Here is an 18,981-nt window from a genome sequence, read left to right on the forward strand (position 1 = left end):
CCCTCTTCTCTTCTCTTCCCTCCCTCCCTCCTTCCCTTCCCTTCCCTTCCCCCCCCTTCCCCACCTCTCCTCCAAAACCGCAGGAGCCGCCGCGGCCGCGCCGCACTCGCTCCGCAGCCAGCCGCGGAGCCGAGCGGAGCCGAGCGGGCGGCCCTCGCCGCCGGCACGGCACGGCGCGGGGCGGGCGCAGCCCCGCCGCCTGCCCGCCGCCCCTCTGCCATGGCCGGGGCCGGGGGCCAGCGCTGACCATGCTGCTGGGGGCGCCGCGGGCCGGCGGCTGGGATCGCGGCCGGGTGGGCGAGAGGCTGCAGGCGGCCCTGGCCGGCCTCCAGGAGCTCCAGGTGCTGCGGGAGAAGCAGCGGGCGCTGGTGCGGGCCGCCCTGGCCATGCCGCAGCGGCCGCCGGCGGGCGGAGGGGAGCACCGGCTGGAGGCCACCCTGGCCGCCCTCAAGGAGCAGCTGGTAAGGGCCGGGCCGGGGCCGCTCTCCCGCCCGCGGGGCTCGGGTCGGGCCGGGCCGCGGCGCTGGGGAGGGCGAGGGGCGGAGGCCGGGCCGGGCCGCGCTGATCCGGGGCGCCGAGGGGCGAGCGGGCTCGGGCTCGGGCTCGGGCAGGGTTTTGTCGGTGGTTGCCGGCTCGGCGCGCCGCGGGCGGCTGCCGGCGTTAACGGCCGTTATAACGGTCACTGAGCCCGCGCGGCGGAGCGTTGGCCCGAGAGCGTCCGCGCCGAAGTGGGAGAGGTGAAGTGGGCGCAGGGCTTTGCGGCAAGGGGAGCGCTGGGGAGGAGCTGTTACCCGGAATTGCTCGCTCGTGGGGATCACGAGGGAGCGGGGGGCGATCAGCTTAAGCGGTATAGGTATGAGACGGGAGCTCAAAAGGCGCACAGGGCGAGAGGGAGGCGTGTAGAGGAGAGGCTGGCGGGTCTGGCGTGGGCCTGTGTGCGCGCACGCACACACGCGTGTGTGTAGCTGCGCGCCAGCGGCGGGAGGTCCACCGCGAAGGGGTGGGTGAGCCGTAGGTACTTTGTTCTCGCAACGGATTGCGTGATCGAAAGAGAAGAATAATGGCATGCCGGGCCTTGTATTTGAAGTCTTACGCTTGACGCTGGCCCGCTTTTGTGAAAGGGAAAGAGTTCTGCATTGGGGACTGAAACTAGTTTCGTGCGGAGACCGCAGTCAAAGGGTAGAGGGCTTTCATCTCTGCTATGGGCAATTATACACTTCACTAGACTCAAAGTTAATTCAGAGCCCTTTCCCTCCCGGTATCAATGTGAGGCTTGGTCATCAGTTATCCATCAGGTGTGAAGGCAGAAAGGATATGTGTTTGCTGTCGGCAGTTTTCCCACACAGCATCTTAGGATGAAAATTGGCTTTAACCTTCAGGGAAACCTAACCACTCTGTGTGAAAACACAGCAGCAGGCATATCTTGATTAAAGTGAAAAATGCAGAACAAGTGGATTGCCAACCACTTGATTACCTGTCATTAATAATTTTAACTAATATCTCTACTTTATTTTTTCCTTCTTTTTTACAAGAAGAAAAAAGAACTGAAAGCGTTTATCCCTTGTCTGGGGCCACTGGGTTAATGGAAACCCCCAATGACCTCTGACCATAGTGACGCTTCATTTTGTATGTCAGCTGCTATGCTTTAATTTCTCATTTGCTTATGTATATTTTTTTGAATAAGATCTGAAAATAGAAGATTAGTTTGTCAGGACTTTACAGGCACCTTATGGGCTTTCAAGGATATGGGAGAATCTACCCATTAGGATGGAGAAATCAGCCTTTAAAATTTTGCCTTTAGAAGTGCAGGAGTCAAAAGAATTCAGGTACCTTAGCGCGTGCTGGAAGAGGATGGATTTCACCAGTAGGTGCCACTGCAATTATGGGAAACATATGGATCGCTGTTTTCAGGGGTTGCCTGGGAAGGAAGTGCTTTTCAAGCTCTTTTGACTGCTACTCAGAACTATATAAATCTACGGACAGATTCTTCAGCAAAACTGCAATCACGAATGCTTAAAGTAGTGACAGAAAGCCCTTCTGGTTGACCTGTGGCTGCTGGAAGCTTTCCAGACTGACATACCTGGTAGCTTTCTAATGTTCTCTCGCCTCCAATTTGCAGATACGTATTTGAGTAGAGGTACAGATGTCGATTTTGCTTAATAGCAAAATGAAGCCAACTGATAAAAAGGTTTTCATGGACATAGTCCACAGATCCTAGAAGCCTAGAGACTATATGCTGAAAATTGCTTCTCAGTAACTCATTGGCAGCATGTCACACTCAAACCCTTGAAAATTTTGCTCGTGGTCACAGGAAATTAAGTTAAAACTAAGCAATAGCAAATGCAAAGTACAGCTTTGCTTATGGAGTGTTATGTCTGTCTTGTTGTTGCTCTCGGCTCAGGGAAAATAGAGTATGTGATCATTGCTCTATAAGCTTTCCGACTGAGAAACTCATTAACAATGTAAATGTAGCTTTGTCTTACTGTGTAGTTTGGACCAAGTTTCAAGCAGGGCTATAGCCCTGGGCTGTAGTGAGGTCCTAGTTTAGTTCAGAAGAAGTTTAGTCCCTGCAACATAAAATGGGGAAGCTATATCGGCTGGAGCTGGCTCAAGGCTTCTCAGCAATGGAAGCAAAATTGATAAGGAGTCAGGCCAAGCTTCTCATACGATGGGAAGGAGGGAAACAGAAGAGCAGAGGCAGTATCATGGGGAGTTAAGTGCCACCAGCAGAAAGAGACGGAGGAGAGTCATCAAATGCTGTGAGAACTACTAGCAGATACCACTCTAGCATCCCATTCCCTTCCCTGTGACAGTTGCCAGCTTGCCTTTCCAGGAGTCTGGCATCAGCAGCAAAGCCACAGGCTTTCTGCTGCCCCCAGCAGTCCGCTTTCCTCGGCTTCCTCCTCCTCCTCTGCCTCTGCCAGTGGCTCACTTTGGTGCCCAGGAGCTCATCTGACAGCTGTAAGTAAGTTACTGCAACCCCAGGCAGGACCACTCTGCATGGAGGAAGCAGAGTTAAATGACACCATCTACCAAAGGTGCTAAACTAATCTTTTGGCCAAACCCACGTCATGGTGACCTAAAAGAAAAAGAAGAGAAGCAAGTTCAAGCTAATACAAAGAGGGAAATCTATAACACTTTCACTGTCTAACTAGGTAGATACTTAAGGCAGCAGCATCGAATATTTCTCAGTTGTTTCCTCAAGAAACATTATTTATTAAAAAATGATCTGAGTGTAATAGTTTGTTTTACAAGCTTTCAGGTGGCTTATCACGTTATAAAAATGTGGAAAAGGGACGCAGCTTATACTGAAGAGGAGGGGGAAAAAACCATTCAGTATCCTGCATTTTGCATAGGTCTTCTTCACCTTGGATTAATTTCAAATAGAAGAGAACACCTTTTAAACATGAGGTGTCTTTTAAAAAAAAAATTAAACAAATTTAAGTTAGTTGTCTAAATTCAAGCCTTTCTCAATGGACAGAAGTAGTTACTTCTGGAGGAGATTCATTCAGCTCATGCTGGGATAAGGGTTTGAGATAGATGAGATTAATTTCCTTCTGAAACTGGATGTTTTGCAGTCACCCTTGGGTCTTTTCGTAAATGGCAGTGCATTTTAGATGTGCAAAACTGGATCCAGATTAATGCTGTTTTTTATGCATTCCCAAATACGATTAGATTAATAAAATTGTCAGGTCCTAATCTACACCCGTGGAAGTAAATGACAAGGCTCCTTTTAATTTAAAAGAGTAATAGTTGAGCAAAATAGTGAATCGTGACCATTGGTTTTTGGTGCCTTGATTTGGGTTGCCAATTGGTAACGACCCATAGGAGCCCACTTTTTGGAGAGTGTTCTTCCTCCTGAAAAAATAGGTGCCATGAAAAAGTTTCTCATACTGGGCTTCCAAAGACTGGAGGCCGTCACTAGCACAAGTAGATTTTGAAAATCCGGTCCTGCATTTTTCCAGGCAAGAAAGCACTGTTTCTTCCCTGCATTGTGCAGCCTACAGAAGTCTTCACAGCTGCATTGCTCAAAGCAAACAGATATTTCACCTGCAAGGTTTTTGTCTCCGGTAAAATTCATGTTGTGAATTGAGAAAGAGTGTATTTAGGGCTTGTTGTTCTAGGTACTGCTTGGTGTGGTTACTAGAACAATAACAGTGATAAACCTCAAGCAATCACACTGGGAAAGTCATTGGTATGGTTTGAGGAACTCATTGTCTTGGACTGCAGAAGGAGTTAAGTGAAAGATCAAAGCTATGAAGCTTGCCAGCAACATGAAACCCCAAAGGTGTGGGACACCATGAAAGGGTTAAAAATGATGATGTAAATCATATGTGTTGGTTAGAATGCTGTGAACGCGCAGACGGAACCTGGAGGTATAATAAATAATCTTTGAATACCTGAGAGCCTTGTGGCCTCTCTGCCATTAATCAGAAACCACAGACTGAGGGATTGGCTAGCAAAACATTAATCATTAAGCAATTAATTCTCGCCCTGAAAACAACTTTGTGATTTCCTGAGTAGGTGGGACTGAAGGAGGCAGGGCATGTTTTTGTTTCTTCACTTAAAGGAAATAAAGAAGCACTGCGGACGTTATGCATTCATCATTCAGATGGGATAGAAAATCTCCTTTGTTATCCAGGTCTTCCTTACCTTTGTGTTTATGTGAAACACAAAGAGTGAAAATCACTACCTGTTTTCTTAGGAAGCAGTAATAATCGTATTGAGTGTAAACCTTTCTAGCTTTGTGCGAGACTAACAAAAAGGACCTTTATTTCTTGTGTCTTATATTTTGCTCTAATTCTCTATAATTACAAAGCAGGCTACAAATACCTTTTTATTCTTCTAGGCAGCATCACCAACCATAACAATTGTCTTGTGAGCCTCATGACATCTGTTTTTTCTCTCTTCCTTGAATCTGCATTTCTGATTATTTCTTGATTACATCAGGATCTTAGCTTTTCTTTGTTTTTACTATTTGTGGCAATGGATAAACCTGAAAATGCGAGTCTTAAAGGCTGAATAATTGGAACACGAGGACAGCGGAATTGAAAATATGTACATACTGATTTTGGTTTTTCTGCATGTCATTTAATTTTGCGGATACTTTAGTTTAACGGACTTTTTTTTTTTGTTTTTCACATTCAGAGTTGTAAATGCTGCTAGAACTATGGCTTACACTTTTAAATCTGGAATATATGCATACAGAAAAGTCTTAGTCCTGTTTTTCTTGCCATTACTGAATGGAAACCTGGCCCCTCAGGGGCTATGAGCGCAACTTTACAATTAACTTCCAGAGACTACCCTTCTGGAAAGTCTTGTAGCATGTATAGTTAAGTGTGATCTAATTAGAAGTCACCTAAATACCATTGTCAGCTTGGGCCTAGATAATTTGCCCAGCCATGTGAGAAGTTTGTGACCGAAACCAGCCCTGGTTGTTTGGCTGGTACCCTAATGACTGGCCATCTGCTTCTCTAAGCTGACTGCACAGACACTGGAGGAGCAATTGCACTAGCCATTTTCTCAGGTCAGCCTGGTCAGTGATTGTAATAGGCACAGGCCCTTGTTGGTAGCTTCTGAAGGATTATTCATGGGCTACAGTCCCTTTCACAAGAAGACTCAAATACTGTCTTCTCCTTGCATAAAATGTGTGGAAACATCTAGTCATGTGGCATGCAAGGGAAACTTTCAGCAAAATAAAGAGGTGCCACAGTTCATGCGGTATACCCATTCAGCTATAAAGAGATGTCGTCAAAGCTAAGGGGTTTGCAGAATTGAGTATGCTGCCGGTACTTCATGTGGCAATAAGACAGCTTTATATGCAGTAGTTTCCTTTCATCAGAAAGCGTCTTAGAGCGCATGCACACCATCCATAATGTTTATCTCATCCTCCACTCAGCTGCGGTGTTGGCAGAATGAAGTACATTAATGTATTAATTGGGGAAAGATTGCCATTATCTTCACAGTGATGCAGTTCCTGCTATGAGTGTAACAAAAAGAGAAAGTAAAAATAATTTATCCGGTATGAAAAGTATTGAGAAAATGATCAGCTAGACAGAAGACAATATGTTCTGAGAAATATGTTTTGTACTTGCATGTTGTTTCAGTCTCATTACAGAGAGCCAATTGTAACAGTGCCTAGCTAAGCAAAACATTTCATGAGCGCATAATTTATCTGGCACAGATGGCTTGAATTCACGAGTTGCTGCTGAGATTCTAACTGTGATTATTCTTCATTTTTATCTTCTTTCCTCAACTTATGAATAAGTCTCGTTTGAGGAGACAGGATGTCGGCTTGAAAAGCCACTTGGATCAACTAGACCAGCAAATAAGTGAGCTGAAACTGGATGTCAGTAAGACCTCCAGTGAATACCTGGACAGTGACAGCCGGCCCAGCTCAGGTAATGCGCGTGTGGTCATTTATTGCTAGGAGTATGGTGCTGACAGAACTGAAAGATGCGAACTGCCAAACAAAACTCCCTGTGTTATTTGGTCAGAAGCGGTGTCCATGGGCTGAGACGGAGATAGTGACCTGGCACAGAGCGCACACATTGAGATGGTGGGAGTTTTGTAACAAAGGCGATGTAATTGGAAAACGCTGGTTCACATTCACACAGAAAATTTTTTCTGAAAGTACATAGATTTGGATGAAAATGGGCATTCTAGCCACAAACAGGAGGAAGAGGAAACAAATTGATTAATCCAGTAGGGACCTTATCCAGTGCAGAATTGCCATTGGCAAAGTGACTAGAGTCGTTTCCTAGAAGTGAGGGAGAACAACATCGAAGTCAATGCTCTGCTTGAATCGGAGAAGGCTCTCTAAAGCCTTTAAGATCAATATCGCTGCGGTACTGTGGCCTAATGAATGTTTCATCATTTATATAAAAATCAAACACTGCTCTATTAAAACACTCTCAGAAAAGCCACCCCAGCAGTTTGCTGGCTAAAGCTCTCAATGACCAAGGAAGACTGAGTTTCAGGTTTCTGCTCTGATTCACACAGAGCGCTGAACTGTGGCCTTAGATAGCTAGGATGTCTGTTAAAAACCGTTTGTGTTTTCTAGTGTGAGGAGTATAGGAACACCTCTTTTCAAGAAGAATTTTGAAACACCTTAAGTCTTCAGTGAGACAAAGAAAGAAATTTTTATTGGAATCTTGAAAACTTTTATGATATGGGGAAAATCATTTCATGCCCATCTGTATATATACATTAACAATTAAGACTTTTCTGAAGTGTTCTAAAAAAGCTGAGCAGAGGTAAAATGTGTTCCTGTTAACTACTCCTCTAACAGTTTTCAACCATTTGTCCTAGGTGCAGTTTATATTAACAGTGCCTGTATTTTTGCAGGCTGATAGTTATAGTGGCTATAAGAAGTGCCGGGTTCTGTGAGTGTTTCAATTCAAGAATAGTATGATTAGGCATATACGCATAGTTCAAAAGAATAGGCTTACTTTTCTCCGTGTGCTTTACATAGAGAGGACTAATAAAAAATCCTGTCTTTAACTTATGAAAAGCCTTATTTAATAAACTTTCATAATTAATTGGCAATAGTCACAAGACTTGGAGAGGGAAGATAGCCTCCATTCTCTGCCCTTACGCGTTCCAGTTGTCTTACGCTTGGCAGCTCTGATCACAGGCTAGTTTTGCTGTACTTCCCAATCTTGGCACCTAGCACAAGTTACAACAGCAGAAGATGGCCCTATTTTATACCTGTTGCATAATAGTCCCCAAAGTTCTCCATTGAAGAGCCAGGCATGATGGTGCTGCATTTCACCCCGTCCCACCTCAGAATTAAGCATGTGTGTGCATGCTGTGCTGGCTGATGACCTAAATAAATCTGCAGAAGCCCAATAAAATGTAGTTGAGTTGGAGTATATCTCTGCGAAAGTCACCCTAAGAAATAATCATAACTCTAGACCTCTGGCAAATAGCAAAGGGAGATTTATTTTATTTTCTTCGTTTTTCTTCCACAGAGCATGTTTAGTCACTGTAAATCATAGTGATCTTCATATTTATTTTAACTCTATAGGCTTCTACGACTTGAGTGACGGTGGTTCTTGCTCGCTCTCCAATTCCTGCACCTCTGTGTACAGTGAGTCCATCTCTTCCTCCCGCACCAGTCTCTGGCCCAGCTCTCAACACCCTAAAGCAAGGCTCAGTGTGTTTGATTACCGACCCAAGTCTGCAGATGAAACTACTGTGCACACCACCAGCTTCCAACAGCAGGGAACCTATGTCAGTGATGAATGTCGGATTGCAGCTAACACAGACACTTCTGGAACTCCAGCCAGGTCCCGACCGAGGCCAGTTTCCACAGGTAATCAACTGCAGAACTAGTTACTCATCCAAGAGAAGGGGAAGAGCCTAGTTTTTACTTTTAGAAGCTAATACACCAATAGTGCAGTTAGTATACAGTACTAATTTTAAATACACAAAGTGAAAATTAAATTAAACCACACGGCCAAAGCATATACTGTCTAACTTTCACTTGTCTCATACTAAGATGCTTTTAAACAACAACAAGTAAAGAGGACAAAGATAGAAATCAAAAATATTTGAGGGCATGAGGTGAATTTGTAATGAATGTCTAGATACCATTTTAACTTACCTGTTTGTGAAGTAGAAATATTTCAATATTTGCATGAAATGACAGGGATATATGAAAGTACTAGGTGAATTCAGTATCAGAGCTGTTGTACTGAGAAAGATTTTATAAAAATCTAAGGAGAAAGAGCTGCTTCCAGATTTAGTATCTGTTTTCTCAATCACTTGTTAAATGAGTACGATAATACCTATTACCAAACCATCTTTATTCAAATTACTGTGGACTTCAGTATTATCCTTTTTCATACTTTTATTATGTAAAGTTAGGGGTAACAGACACCAAAGGTTAATGGACTACATGGGAGCCAGCTTTGAGCCTAATTTTGGATCGTACATGAATTTACTTCATACTTTTGGACAAACCCGTTAACATTCTGAGTTTCCTCTTTACCCAGCTCTACAGTGACATCGTATTACTTTTTCATTTTGGGTCCCTGCATGACCTCAGACTAGCAGCCATGCGGTAGTGCAGTTCATGTGACAGGTGAGCCCGCCTGTTGCATGACAGTAGAAACAGTGAAGCCACAGGGAACATCATTTTAAACATAGTGTCAATCTGAGTCTTCACGTAGTGTCAATCTGAGTCTTCTCCACTGCCTCTGGACCTGGCTCCTGTGTTCAGGTTACAGACCTGATGTTATATCAGAAACTTTCCTGCCTTGCAACCTTTTGCTAAGGCCCCAGGGGCTTTCTGATTTTGGTTATGGAGTCAGACTAGCAGAAGAATTTGTTAGTTGATAGTTGATGTTAAGTAGCGGAGTGGAAGTGAAGGTACAGACCTCCTTCAGCCCCTCTTACTTTCTGCCTTCTTCCTGGCTACAAACTCTCAGTTTCTTCAGTGTGAGAACCATAAGTAGTGGGATTGTTGTCTCCACATAGACCTGAAGAAACAATTCCTGCAAAGTTGACCATATTGCAGGGAGGTGAAGGAAGACTTTACATCAGAAGAGCGTCAGCTGGAGAAGGGAAGGAAACTTCTCTTACCCCTTGGCTTGCCCCCAACCTACGTAACTGGGCAAGGTGCAAATGGGTTGCTCTTTCTTTCAGTGGCAATGGGAAGGCTTGCTGAGACCCAGCAGACACATTCTTGTGAGCCCTTCCTAGTTCATTTACAGTGGTTGAGAGTCACTGCTCCCTTGATTGAAAATTTGGGTTCCTGGTCATTTTTTATCAGGATAAGATATATCTTTTTGTTAAAAGTTTGCAATCCTCGTATAGATTCTTACCTCACTGTAGATAAATTAATGAGTCTGAATTTCTCATTCAAAGGCATATGTCATCTGAGCTAGAACATGGGTTAGAATTTTGTCTTTCCTTTTAATGTAGTGCTGAGAACAAATCAGTTTGTGGTAGAACAAGCCTCTCTCTTTTTCACAGAACTGTTGTGCTGCACAGTATATAAAAACAAGACAAAAAGAGAGCACTGCCAACAGTTTCCTTATGTATTTTCGTTGTGAAAATACGTTGTTTGAGATGTCATCATCCTGATCTTTGCTGTAACGGGTCTGTAAGTGCCTCAGGTAGGACACTGCAGACAACTCCAAATTTTGAAATCTCCCCAAAACTTCCTCTAATAGGACAGAAAGAGTCACTGTAAGTGAAATACCTAGTTGGGCCTGATGCTTGGGTTTGCTCTAGTGAGGAAATTAGCTAGCTGGGGATTTGTTGGCATTACAGTCTTCGCTGTCATGCTGAGAAATCCAAGCTGATTACAGATGGTGCTTCCAGTACTCTTGGTACCAGAAGTAATCAAATTGCAGTGCCATAGCGCTCTGCTGGATGACTTGTTTGGATAGAGCACTATCCTAACACAGCTGTTCTGCTCCTAGAGCACAATCTGGCTCTTAGTTACAGCGGAGGAGATGCTCCTGAGATGAAGGGGGGCAGCAGTCAAGTGTAACTTACAGCCCCCTCAAGGGTACTCCCAAGATTTAAGAGATCTGAATCGGTGGCCGCAAATGCCATCTTCAGGGACAGAGCCTCCATCTACCTGAGTATTTACCCTGAGAATTTCTTTTCCTCTGTCAAGGTAGAAAGGATTTTTAGTCCATTCTTCTACACATTTAAGGTTGACTTTTAAAAAGCCACACATGGAATTTTACCATTTCTGGTTTTCTGCCATTCAGTAAAACCTCTGAATATTTCCTGCTGGAATCAAAGGCTCTAAAAACTTTGAATGTAGAACAAGGGAATTGCATGAGAAAGCCATGAGACTGATAATGTTAGCGTCAAATGAAACGAGAGATCCAGGTAGGAGGTTTCATTGGATTTTTGGGTTGAGGAAAAGCAGTATTGCATCACTGTCTGGCCTATGGGATGTGTGAGTCTTTTACTGGCTTTCCAGAGTGTGTTGAGTGCCTCTGTTTACTCATGCTTTACTGAAGGAAAATGCAAAAGAGTAAGCAACTACAGGTTCCAGCGCTGTGGTGGTGAAGAAACATGATAACTTCTGGTTAAGTCACCTTAAAGCAGCTGGTTGATCAGTATAGATTTTTCCAAGACACATGATCTAAAAGAGTTGGAGGAGGAGCTGGAATTCAAAGTCAACCATTAAAAACAATACCACAAACTGCATGCATGCTGGAAATTTCAGGAATAGATTGGTTGTAGTGAAAACAAATAAGTCACTTAGGATAAAGACGTCCTCTGGCTGTCTTGGGGGAAAGTGTTAACAAATATTTGTTGCATTAGATAATTTTACATAACACTCAGCTTTAAGCTTTATGGTGCTGGATTCACTTTTCATCTCTACTCAGAAATAAAAATAATTCCTTTTTTTCTTTTGTGGAGTTTCTGTTAGTCTGTGAAGTTCTAAATATTCTTCTATAAGCACAGATTTGTTTTTGTCTAAGTAACACAGTTTAAATTTCTTGAAATGCATGAGTGTAACCACTGGCATTAAAAGGCATTCTAATCTCCATTATGCTCAGGTGAATAAAAGCTCTAAAGTGATTCAGTGTTCTTAGAGGACTGAAACTTTTTTCTTCCTTCATGCTACCAATTTGAGTAAAAGCTGGCACATCCCACTGAAGTAGTACTTTTAACGTAAGCCAGCTTGCGTGTAATTGTCTGTGATTTAATTAGGTTATTTATTTTCATCCAATGTGTAGGTGACTTGGAAAGACTCATTTCAGCAGACACTAGATTTCAGAAAGAGACAGATGCCAAATCCATGTTGCCTCTGTGCCATGCAGGAGAACTGCACGTGCTCATCATGGACCCCAAATTCCAGAATGATTTAGTCTCCAAGAATGGCATTGATGTGTATCCTTACCCAAGCCCCCTTCATGCAGTGGCTTTACAAAGCCCCCTTTTCTCCCTGGTGGGGACATCCCCAGAAGCAGACCTCCAGGCTCCCCCCAGCAAACCTCTGCCTGGTGTGATGGGTCCGAGCTTGATTAGGACTAGGCCAGCCGCTGAGGCCAAGCCAGGGGGTTACATCAATAAATTACTCCAGCTGACGAGATGCAAAGGAAACAATTGGGCTGATGCCAGTGAGCAGGTTTCGACAAAGAGCCAGCCATCCACAATGCACCAGAGACTCATTATAACCCCCAGCGCTGGTGGAGTGAAAATTAACAGCAGCAGTAGCCAGCTGGAAAAACAAGTGAGCTCTCTGGAAAGCAGCAGAGCTGAAGAGAGGTTCCAGAGAGAGGTGCCAGAGGAGGAATGTGCCAAGCAGCAGGAGACTGCAGGCTCTCTCAATGGAGAACAGCCATCCACCCTGCCTGACACAGAGCCATCAGCTGTGAATATTTGTTATTCTGCCAAGTCAGCAGCAAGGGGCTCTCCTCTGGCAGAAGCAATGGAGAGTAGCGAGGAGCACAGTTCGTCCTGCTCGCAGCTATGCCAGGATGACTCCAGCCCAGGCACCTGGAATCCTAAACCTGTCCCATGCAGAAAGCAACCCCTCAAAAGGTGTGGAAATCCCAAACTGGCTAATGCTGGGGGTCATGAGCGAGTAGCGCAGAATGAGTTTGTTCATGCTCAGTTCGTCCCTGCAGAATCTCACCAGGTCCGGGTCAAGTTTGCCAGCTCCAAAACAAAGGCAGTAAAGATAAAGAGAAGGAATAGTGAAAAGGTGCTCCGGTCTGGGAAGCAGGCCTTTTGCGCGGAGAAGGTAAGAGGACTCCATGGAGCTGCCAGGCTGCCTGCAGAGTGGAATCAGCCCCAAAGACTGCATGGAACGAAGAACCTTGTGCGAAGACCTTCGTATTCGGGTGACGTGACTGGCAGGTCATGCTCAGAGTCTAGCCTGTTGCCTGCACAGCTCAGACTGCCCCCTGTGCCTTCCAGGCCAGAGCTCTACAGGGCATCTGCCAATGCACTATATTCCGTCGAAGCGGCCTTCGTAGACACAGCCACCAAGAAGAAGCAGCGCAAGTGGCAATCCACGGTGGAGATCTCTGCCAAGGCTCACCTGGCCAGCCACTCTAGTGGCATTGGTCTCGGGGCACCAAGGCAGCCAGCGAGGAAAGCTGGTGTCCTGCGTACTGTGAGTATGAGGGCTCGCTCAAAGAGTCATCGCCATGGAGCCAATGCCAAAAGTGAGTCAGACCACTCTGAGTACTCTGCAGAGTGTTCCTCCCTCTTTCACTCCACCATTGCAGAGACCAGCGAAGGGGAGGTCAGTGATTTCACGGCTAACCGTTTTGGGGATAGCGAGTCCAGCGAAAGCGATTTGGATGGCAGCAGTAGCAGCAGCAGCCTTGCCCTTGACTGTGATGAGGGTGATGAAAGTGAGCTGATTTGGCCTGAAGCTTCTGTCAGACATTCGGGATCTGTCCAGGCCTCTTCCAAGCCCCTTCCCCCAGTTCCCAAAATCTGTCGCATCAAAGCTTCAAAGGCACTGAAGAAGAAGATTAGGAGATTCCAACCTGCCTCTTTAAAGGTTATGACCATGGTTTAAGGGAGAGCAAGCTTCTGTTTATCCCAGTGAGACATCCTGCTGGCTGTCCTTTGCAAAACAGAAGAACTGATGTGCAGAGAAAAGGACTTGTTTAAAAGAACTGTGAACAATCCTTGAATCAACGCAAGGAATCTTTAATTGGTTAATGCCTGGACGTAAATGTCACTGTATCTAATTTCTTCTTTTGCCATTTATGCTGTAAATATGGATCTATGTATATTGTGCGATGGCTTTTCTTACTATGCAGAAGGGTCATCATGGTAAAAGTGAAATGTTAATGAGATGACATGCCCAAACAGCCTGTGCTGTAAGGTTTTGCAGGCAGGGTCTTGATGGCTTTTTCTCCATGTGCGCCCACAGAATCAGTCTTGGACACAAGGCCTCCCAAGAAGAGCTTCTCCCCAAATGGAGATAGGGGAGCTTCTCTCCCTCTTGTGAGGAGTTCTCTGCAGTCTGAAGCAGCGTTAACCACCCACCTGTCACTGTGTTCATATGGAAAAGCTTTGAGTACTCTCAGTAGTTTTACTCCCTTTCATATGAACTGTTCCCATACGGTCACAACATCAGGAAGACAAGTCTGTTCCTCAGTAGGATCTTTTTAGGCTTAAACAAGAAGGCAAATGTGTATGTGTTTGTGAATGAGAACAGAACTTCAGTCCGTTTCCTGTTTTCAAAATTGAGGGTATAGGGGCTTTTTAAACCCTGTCTTTATGATGTTCCATGTTATTGTTCATTTATTGAATGGGTAAAAGAACGTTAAGGGGGCTCAGTACCACAGCATGTAAAATAGCTGGGACTGACAATATAGCTTTGCCCAGAAATTGCAGACTTAATAAATACTATTTAATGTACTTCTGAAAACTATTCTTGTCTGACTTTCATGTCTGAAGAAAATGATCCTGAACTCTGGACAAAGGATAGAAAATGTAAATACTCTAACGTCACGTGAGGAATGCAGAGGCTCATTCTCTAATGGAAGAGACTGTACTTCCTAATCACTCTGCAGAGTGATTATTTTTATTATTCAGAGGGTCGCTATAGCTCATCATGACCAGGGTCCTTTTAGCCTCTACTTCAGGAAGTATGCTTCTGCACCTGCTGTTACACAAGTGAATTTAAAAACGAAACTTTTACTGAGGACAAAGTAGTGTTTGACTTACTTAAATTGATGCAATTTTCTTACAGGGCACTCAATTTAAAACACACACATATATAGTATTCTGAATGCACTTGAGAGTACCTTTATGAAGATTTGGATTGGTTGCTAAACTGATGAAGTGATTTTTGTGTGTTCAGACAAGCAGTCCTAATTCTTTTCTGTGAGCATGGCAATCTGGAGGCTGAGCTGAAATTCACCCTGTGTTTACCAAAGATCAGGTATTCTCCTCCTACCCTATTTCAATACCCAATCTGAATACATTCCTGGCCTAGGAGATGTAGGCATTACCTCATTCAGGGAATATACTGGCTCAGAAACAAAAGGCACGTACTTAGCAGAAACTGTGGGTAAAAGTGCTTGTTTACTCCAAGGATTCATTAGCAAACAGAAGTACTGAAACACTAAACTTTTGAACCAATGCCTTCTATGTTTTGGAAGCTATGTTATGTTTTTAAGCCACTATCTTCAAATCATTTTTGGAAAGTGAGGTACAGAAAAGTAAAAATTATGAGGTGAATTAATTTAATTCAAATATTTGCAGCTAAAGCATAAAGTAATCCCTTTTTATTGGTAGTCTTCATACTAATAAAAATACTCATAATTCGTATTGCAACAAGGAAAGTACTACAGTTTAGTTGGTGGTATATGTTTAAGCATTTCTTTTTGTGGTCCCAAGAATACTTGGACATATAACCACTCCAGTAAGATGAATGGGAGAATTTCGTGGGCCTGGTGGTGGTTTCTGGTGTTCAGGATGTCTAGCAACAGAACAAACAAAATAGTGATTTATGCCATGTTGACTTTCCACACCACAAAAGGATTCTTCTTCCGATTTACACAAAAGCTTTGGTTTTGGGGAGCAAGCCAAAAGTTACATATGAATCTTTAATCCATGGATTTTCTGTCTTGGAGTGGGGTTTCTTGGTTAGATGGGCGTTTTGTGGGAGATTAGTTTGAGGGTGTTTTTTTCATGGGAGGTGGAAATTGTTCCTAACTAGAAAACTCTTCTGGGTAAGAGCATTCTGAAACCTCATAAACACCACTACCCAGTAGATCCCTGTCTTTTTATCAAGGTACCTCAAAGAATAAGTTTGTGGTCCCACAACACAGCAAATCCTGCTGTAGGGTTGTTAATACATCAGCAGACATGCTGCCAGACACATGATGAAAGTGCTGATCCAGAATGAACTCACTCTGCCAATTCAAATTAAAAAAAAAAGACTTAACTTTGTACCGACAGGTTTTATGCCAGATGAGGTACCACTCGCACTCTCTGCCAGGTCAGATAACATCTCTCCTCCCAGAGCCAGCATAAAGCCAATATAAAAGCATAAAGCTGGCACAAACTTCATCATCATATGCCCTAGCTAATTTGACAAGTATGATTATGTGCCCATGCTTGACCCAGAGGAAAGCTGTAGTACTGGAGCACCCCAGCAATGCAGATGATCTGCTATTAAGTTGCAAGGTAACAGCATGATTATCTGCGTGTGGTGTTATCTGTGACTTTTTGAGAAAGACAGGATTGGTGGCATTTTGGATGCCCATGGTATGGGCAGCAGTCTGATGCCCCCCTGCCTGCCTTTAGCAGCTCTCTGTACACCTGAGGGGACTGAGAGCAGTCTCTGCCGTGCTTCCTTCTGGTGTGGACGTGGTAGCACAAAGTAACTTGTCAGGCACTGGGACCTCCTTCATCAGCCAGTTTACTCTGGGATGTTGGACCTTCTCCCTAGCCCTCTGCAGAAATGCTGCTTTCCTCTGGCATAGTTCCTACACGTGGGCTGCATGAAAGCTCTCTTTCCTAGTCCTCTGCGTTGGAGCCAAAGCAGTATCAGGAACACCGCTCTTGCTCTGGAGGGAAGAGGCAGGACAAAGCAGGGCCGGAGACTGGAGGTGGCTCATACCACTGCAACACTGGCACCAAAAATATGAATATGGTTTAGTACACTGATAACTATCAGTATATTTTAGTACCATGTATACAGAGACTTTTGGTAACTCCTAGGTATGAGTGTGATGCCTATCAGCATCTGAGTGTGATGTCCATCTGCAACTATGGGCTAGCTCTGATGCCAGCACCCAGCAATCCTTGCCTCTGGAGCAAACAAATCTGAAACACAATTAAGATTAACAAATATCTGTAAATACTTTGATGCACTATTCTTTTATGCACATATATTAAACTTCATAAAACAGCCATCAGCTCCGTATGCTGTCAGTGAGAAGCAGGGATGCCCATCTTTATTCACAACCATGGCAACGCACAATAAAAATATTCCTGTTTTAGTTTCCCCTACAGAACCAACCCACAAAACCCTTTTACCCTTGCTGTGTCCAGTACAATAAAGGCCTACAAAAATGCAAAAAATGTCAATCAGTGATTAAATTAGAAGTCTTAACACCAAACCTGATGTATTCTAGAAGTGAGAAGTTTAGCACCTTTACTGCGACTTGATTAGCAAGTATATTGTTCTGACAGCTGTGTCAAAAACAACTTTATGCAGTGTCTCCATTGCAGAAGCTAACAGCTGTCATAATTGCTCTAAGCTGCAGTGAATCAAAATCATTCATTACTTAAAGGTATGTACCAAATCAGCAGCTTCCTTCTGTCAAAGACAGACATTTACACTTTGATGTAGGAGCAAATTGCTTCTAAACCTCAAAGGAAAGAAAAAAAAGGGGGGGGGGAGGGGAGAGAGAGAAAGGAGGAGAGAGAGAATAGAAAAGAAAGGGGATTAAGGAAGCTTTAACAGGAATTCACAGACTAGATCAGCCTTATAATTTTAAAGACTTCATTAATCCTTTTATTGCTCTCATAATGTTGGATTTACATAACTACCAGCCATCTTGGCCTTAACATGAATGATTTTTTCCTTCAGATTAAGTGTGTGTTAAGCATACAATCTTAGATAGTCTACATCCAACACACACATCCCGGGATAGAGTCAGAAAACTGATATTTTGTTGAGACACCATCCTTCAGACCAGACCTTTGTCTAGCGTGACTTCTGGTCAAGTAAGGCTCTAGTCAAAAGAACAGTAAATATCATTTGGTAAGTCTTGAAAACAGACGATGATGATTCACATGCTGGCGAACTTGAGTCCCCTTTCAGTGAACATTGAAGGCTGTGCTGAAAACTATCATTCATACTGAGACTTTTATGTTTGCTTACCCACCTTTCTCAGAAGTTTTGAAGGGGTGGAAGCTAAGGGGAAGAGAGGTGATCCAGGAGCATCTTGCAGGTAGGTGTTAACAGCAGTTCTTCAGGGACCTAGTTGTTTCCCACTGGACCAGAGTAAACTGAGCATGCCACCAGCTCCCTAGGCTCTCTGACAAGTTCAGCCCCAGTAGCCCTTACTAGCTTCCTTCTTCCACCTGCCAAAAATACCAATTATCAGTAGCTCATACGCTAACACAGCCCCACTGCTGCCCATGAAACACAGCTGTGGAATAGGCACTGCACTTGAAGTATTAATGGGTGACCTGTAGCCCAGAGCCACAGGCCGATTACTCCTGGCCTGTAAATTCAGGGAACTCCCCCAGCCCAGCATTATTCCAGACTACTGGATGCAAAATGCCCAGATGGGCAAAGCTTGCCCAAAGAGAGCATGCTGCAGAGAGCTGTAGTACCTGTTGCTTCCCCAAGCATGAACTTGCCCTCCCTGCTGAATGTGCTCCCCAGGAAGCTGCCCTGAGACGAGCAGCTTAAATCAATGTATAAATGAAGGAATATATGTCGATATGTAAAATAAGGAGTATGGTCTTTCTGAAACTTGCCCATGAGGAGTATACCCATGCAATGACCACGTTTAAGACAAAGCAGTTGAGCACAAGTTTCTTGTATGCATGTGAAGGAGATCTGGGATTCCACCAGTAGCTGCTACTCTGTACAAAGAGCTACACTGGCACTTCAGATACAGGTAGAGGGGGATCACTGGCAAAATGTTCAGCTAAGGGCTATTTTTTGATGTTCATACTTTTCAGATTTAAAAATATTGCTATATGTCTAATTATACTGCAGTGCAGACCTTCAGCAAAATAATAGCTGAAGCAAGAGCCACCATCAATTCTATTAATTCCACGTTATCATTATAATGAAGCCTACAGACTATTGTTAGCTAATATCGATTTTTTTTAAAAGCATTCCAGTGTTTTTCCCTTCTGTCACTGACTCTGTATTTGTAATTAGAGATGCAGCGCATCAAATTCAACCATGACATAATTCCAGGGAAGTCACTGGGGCTACCCCACAGACTCATTTACAGCCCCACATGCTAGTCTTGAGACAGCAGCAGCTGGGATGTTTGG

General features: G+C 44.0%; 1 protein-coding gene across 1 annotated transcript; it reads left to right on the forward strand.

Annotated features, from left to right (window-relative positions):
- Positions 1–233: 233 nt before the first annotated feature.
- DACT2 (dishevelled binding antagonist of beta catenin 2) lies at positions 234–14,646 on the forward strand. Its single transcript, XM_068939128.1, has 4 exons — positions 234–461; positions 6,269–6,401; positions 8,030–8,317; positions 11,715–14,646. Exons 1-4 carry the CDS (start codon positions 249–251, stop codon positions 13,511–13,513), a joined length of 2,433 nt encoding a protein of 810 aa, XP_068795229.1. The 5' UTR covers positions 234–248; the 3' UTR covers positions 13,514–14,646.
- The last annotated feature ends 4,335 nt before the right edge of the window (positions 14,647–18,981 follow it).

This window comes from Struthio camelus, chromosome 3 (genome assembly GCF_040807025.1).
Source record: "Struthio camelus isolate bStrCam1 chromosome 3, bStrCam1.hap1, whole genome shotgun sequence".
Taxonomy (NCBI): Eukaryota; Metazoa; Chordata; class Aves; order Struthioniformes; family Struthionidae; genus Struthio; species Struthio camelus.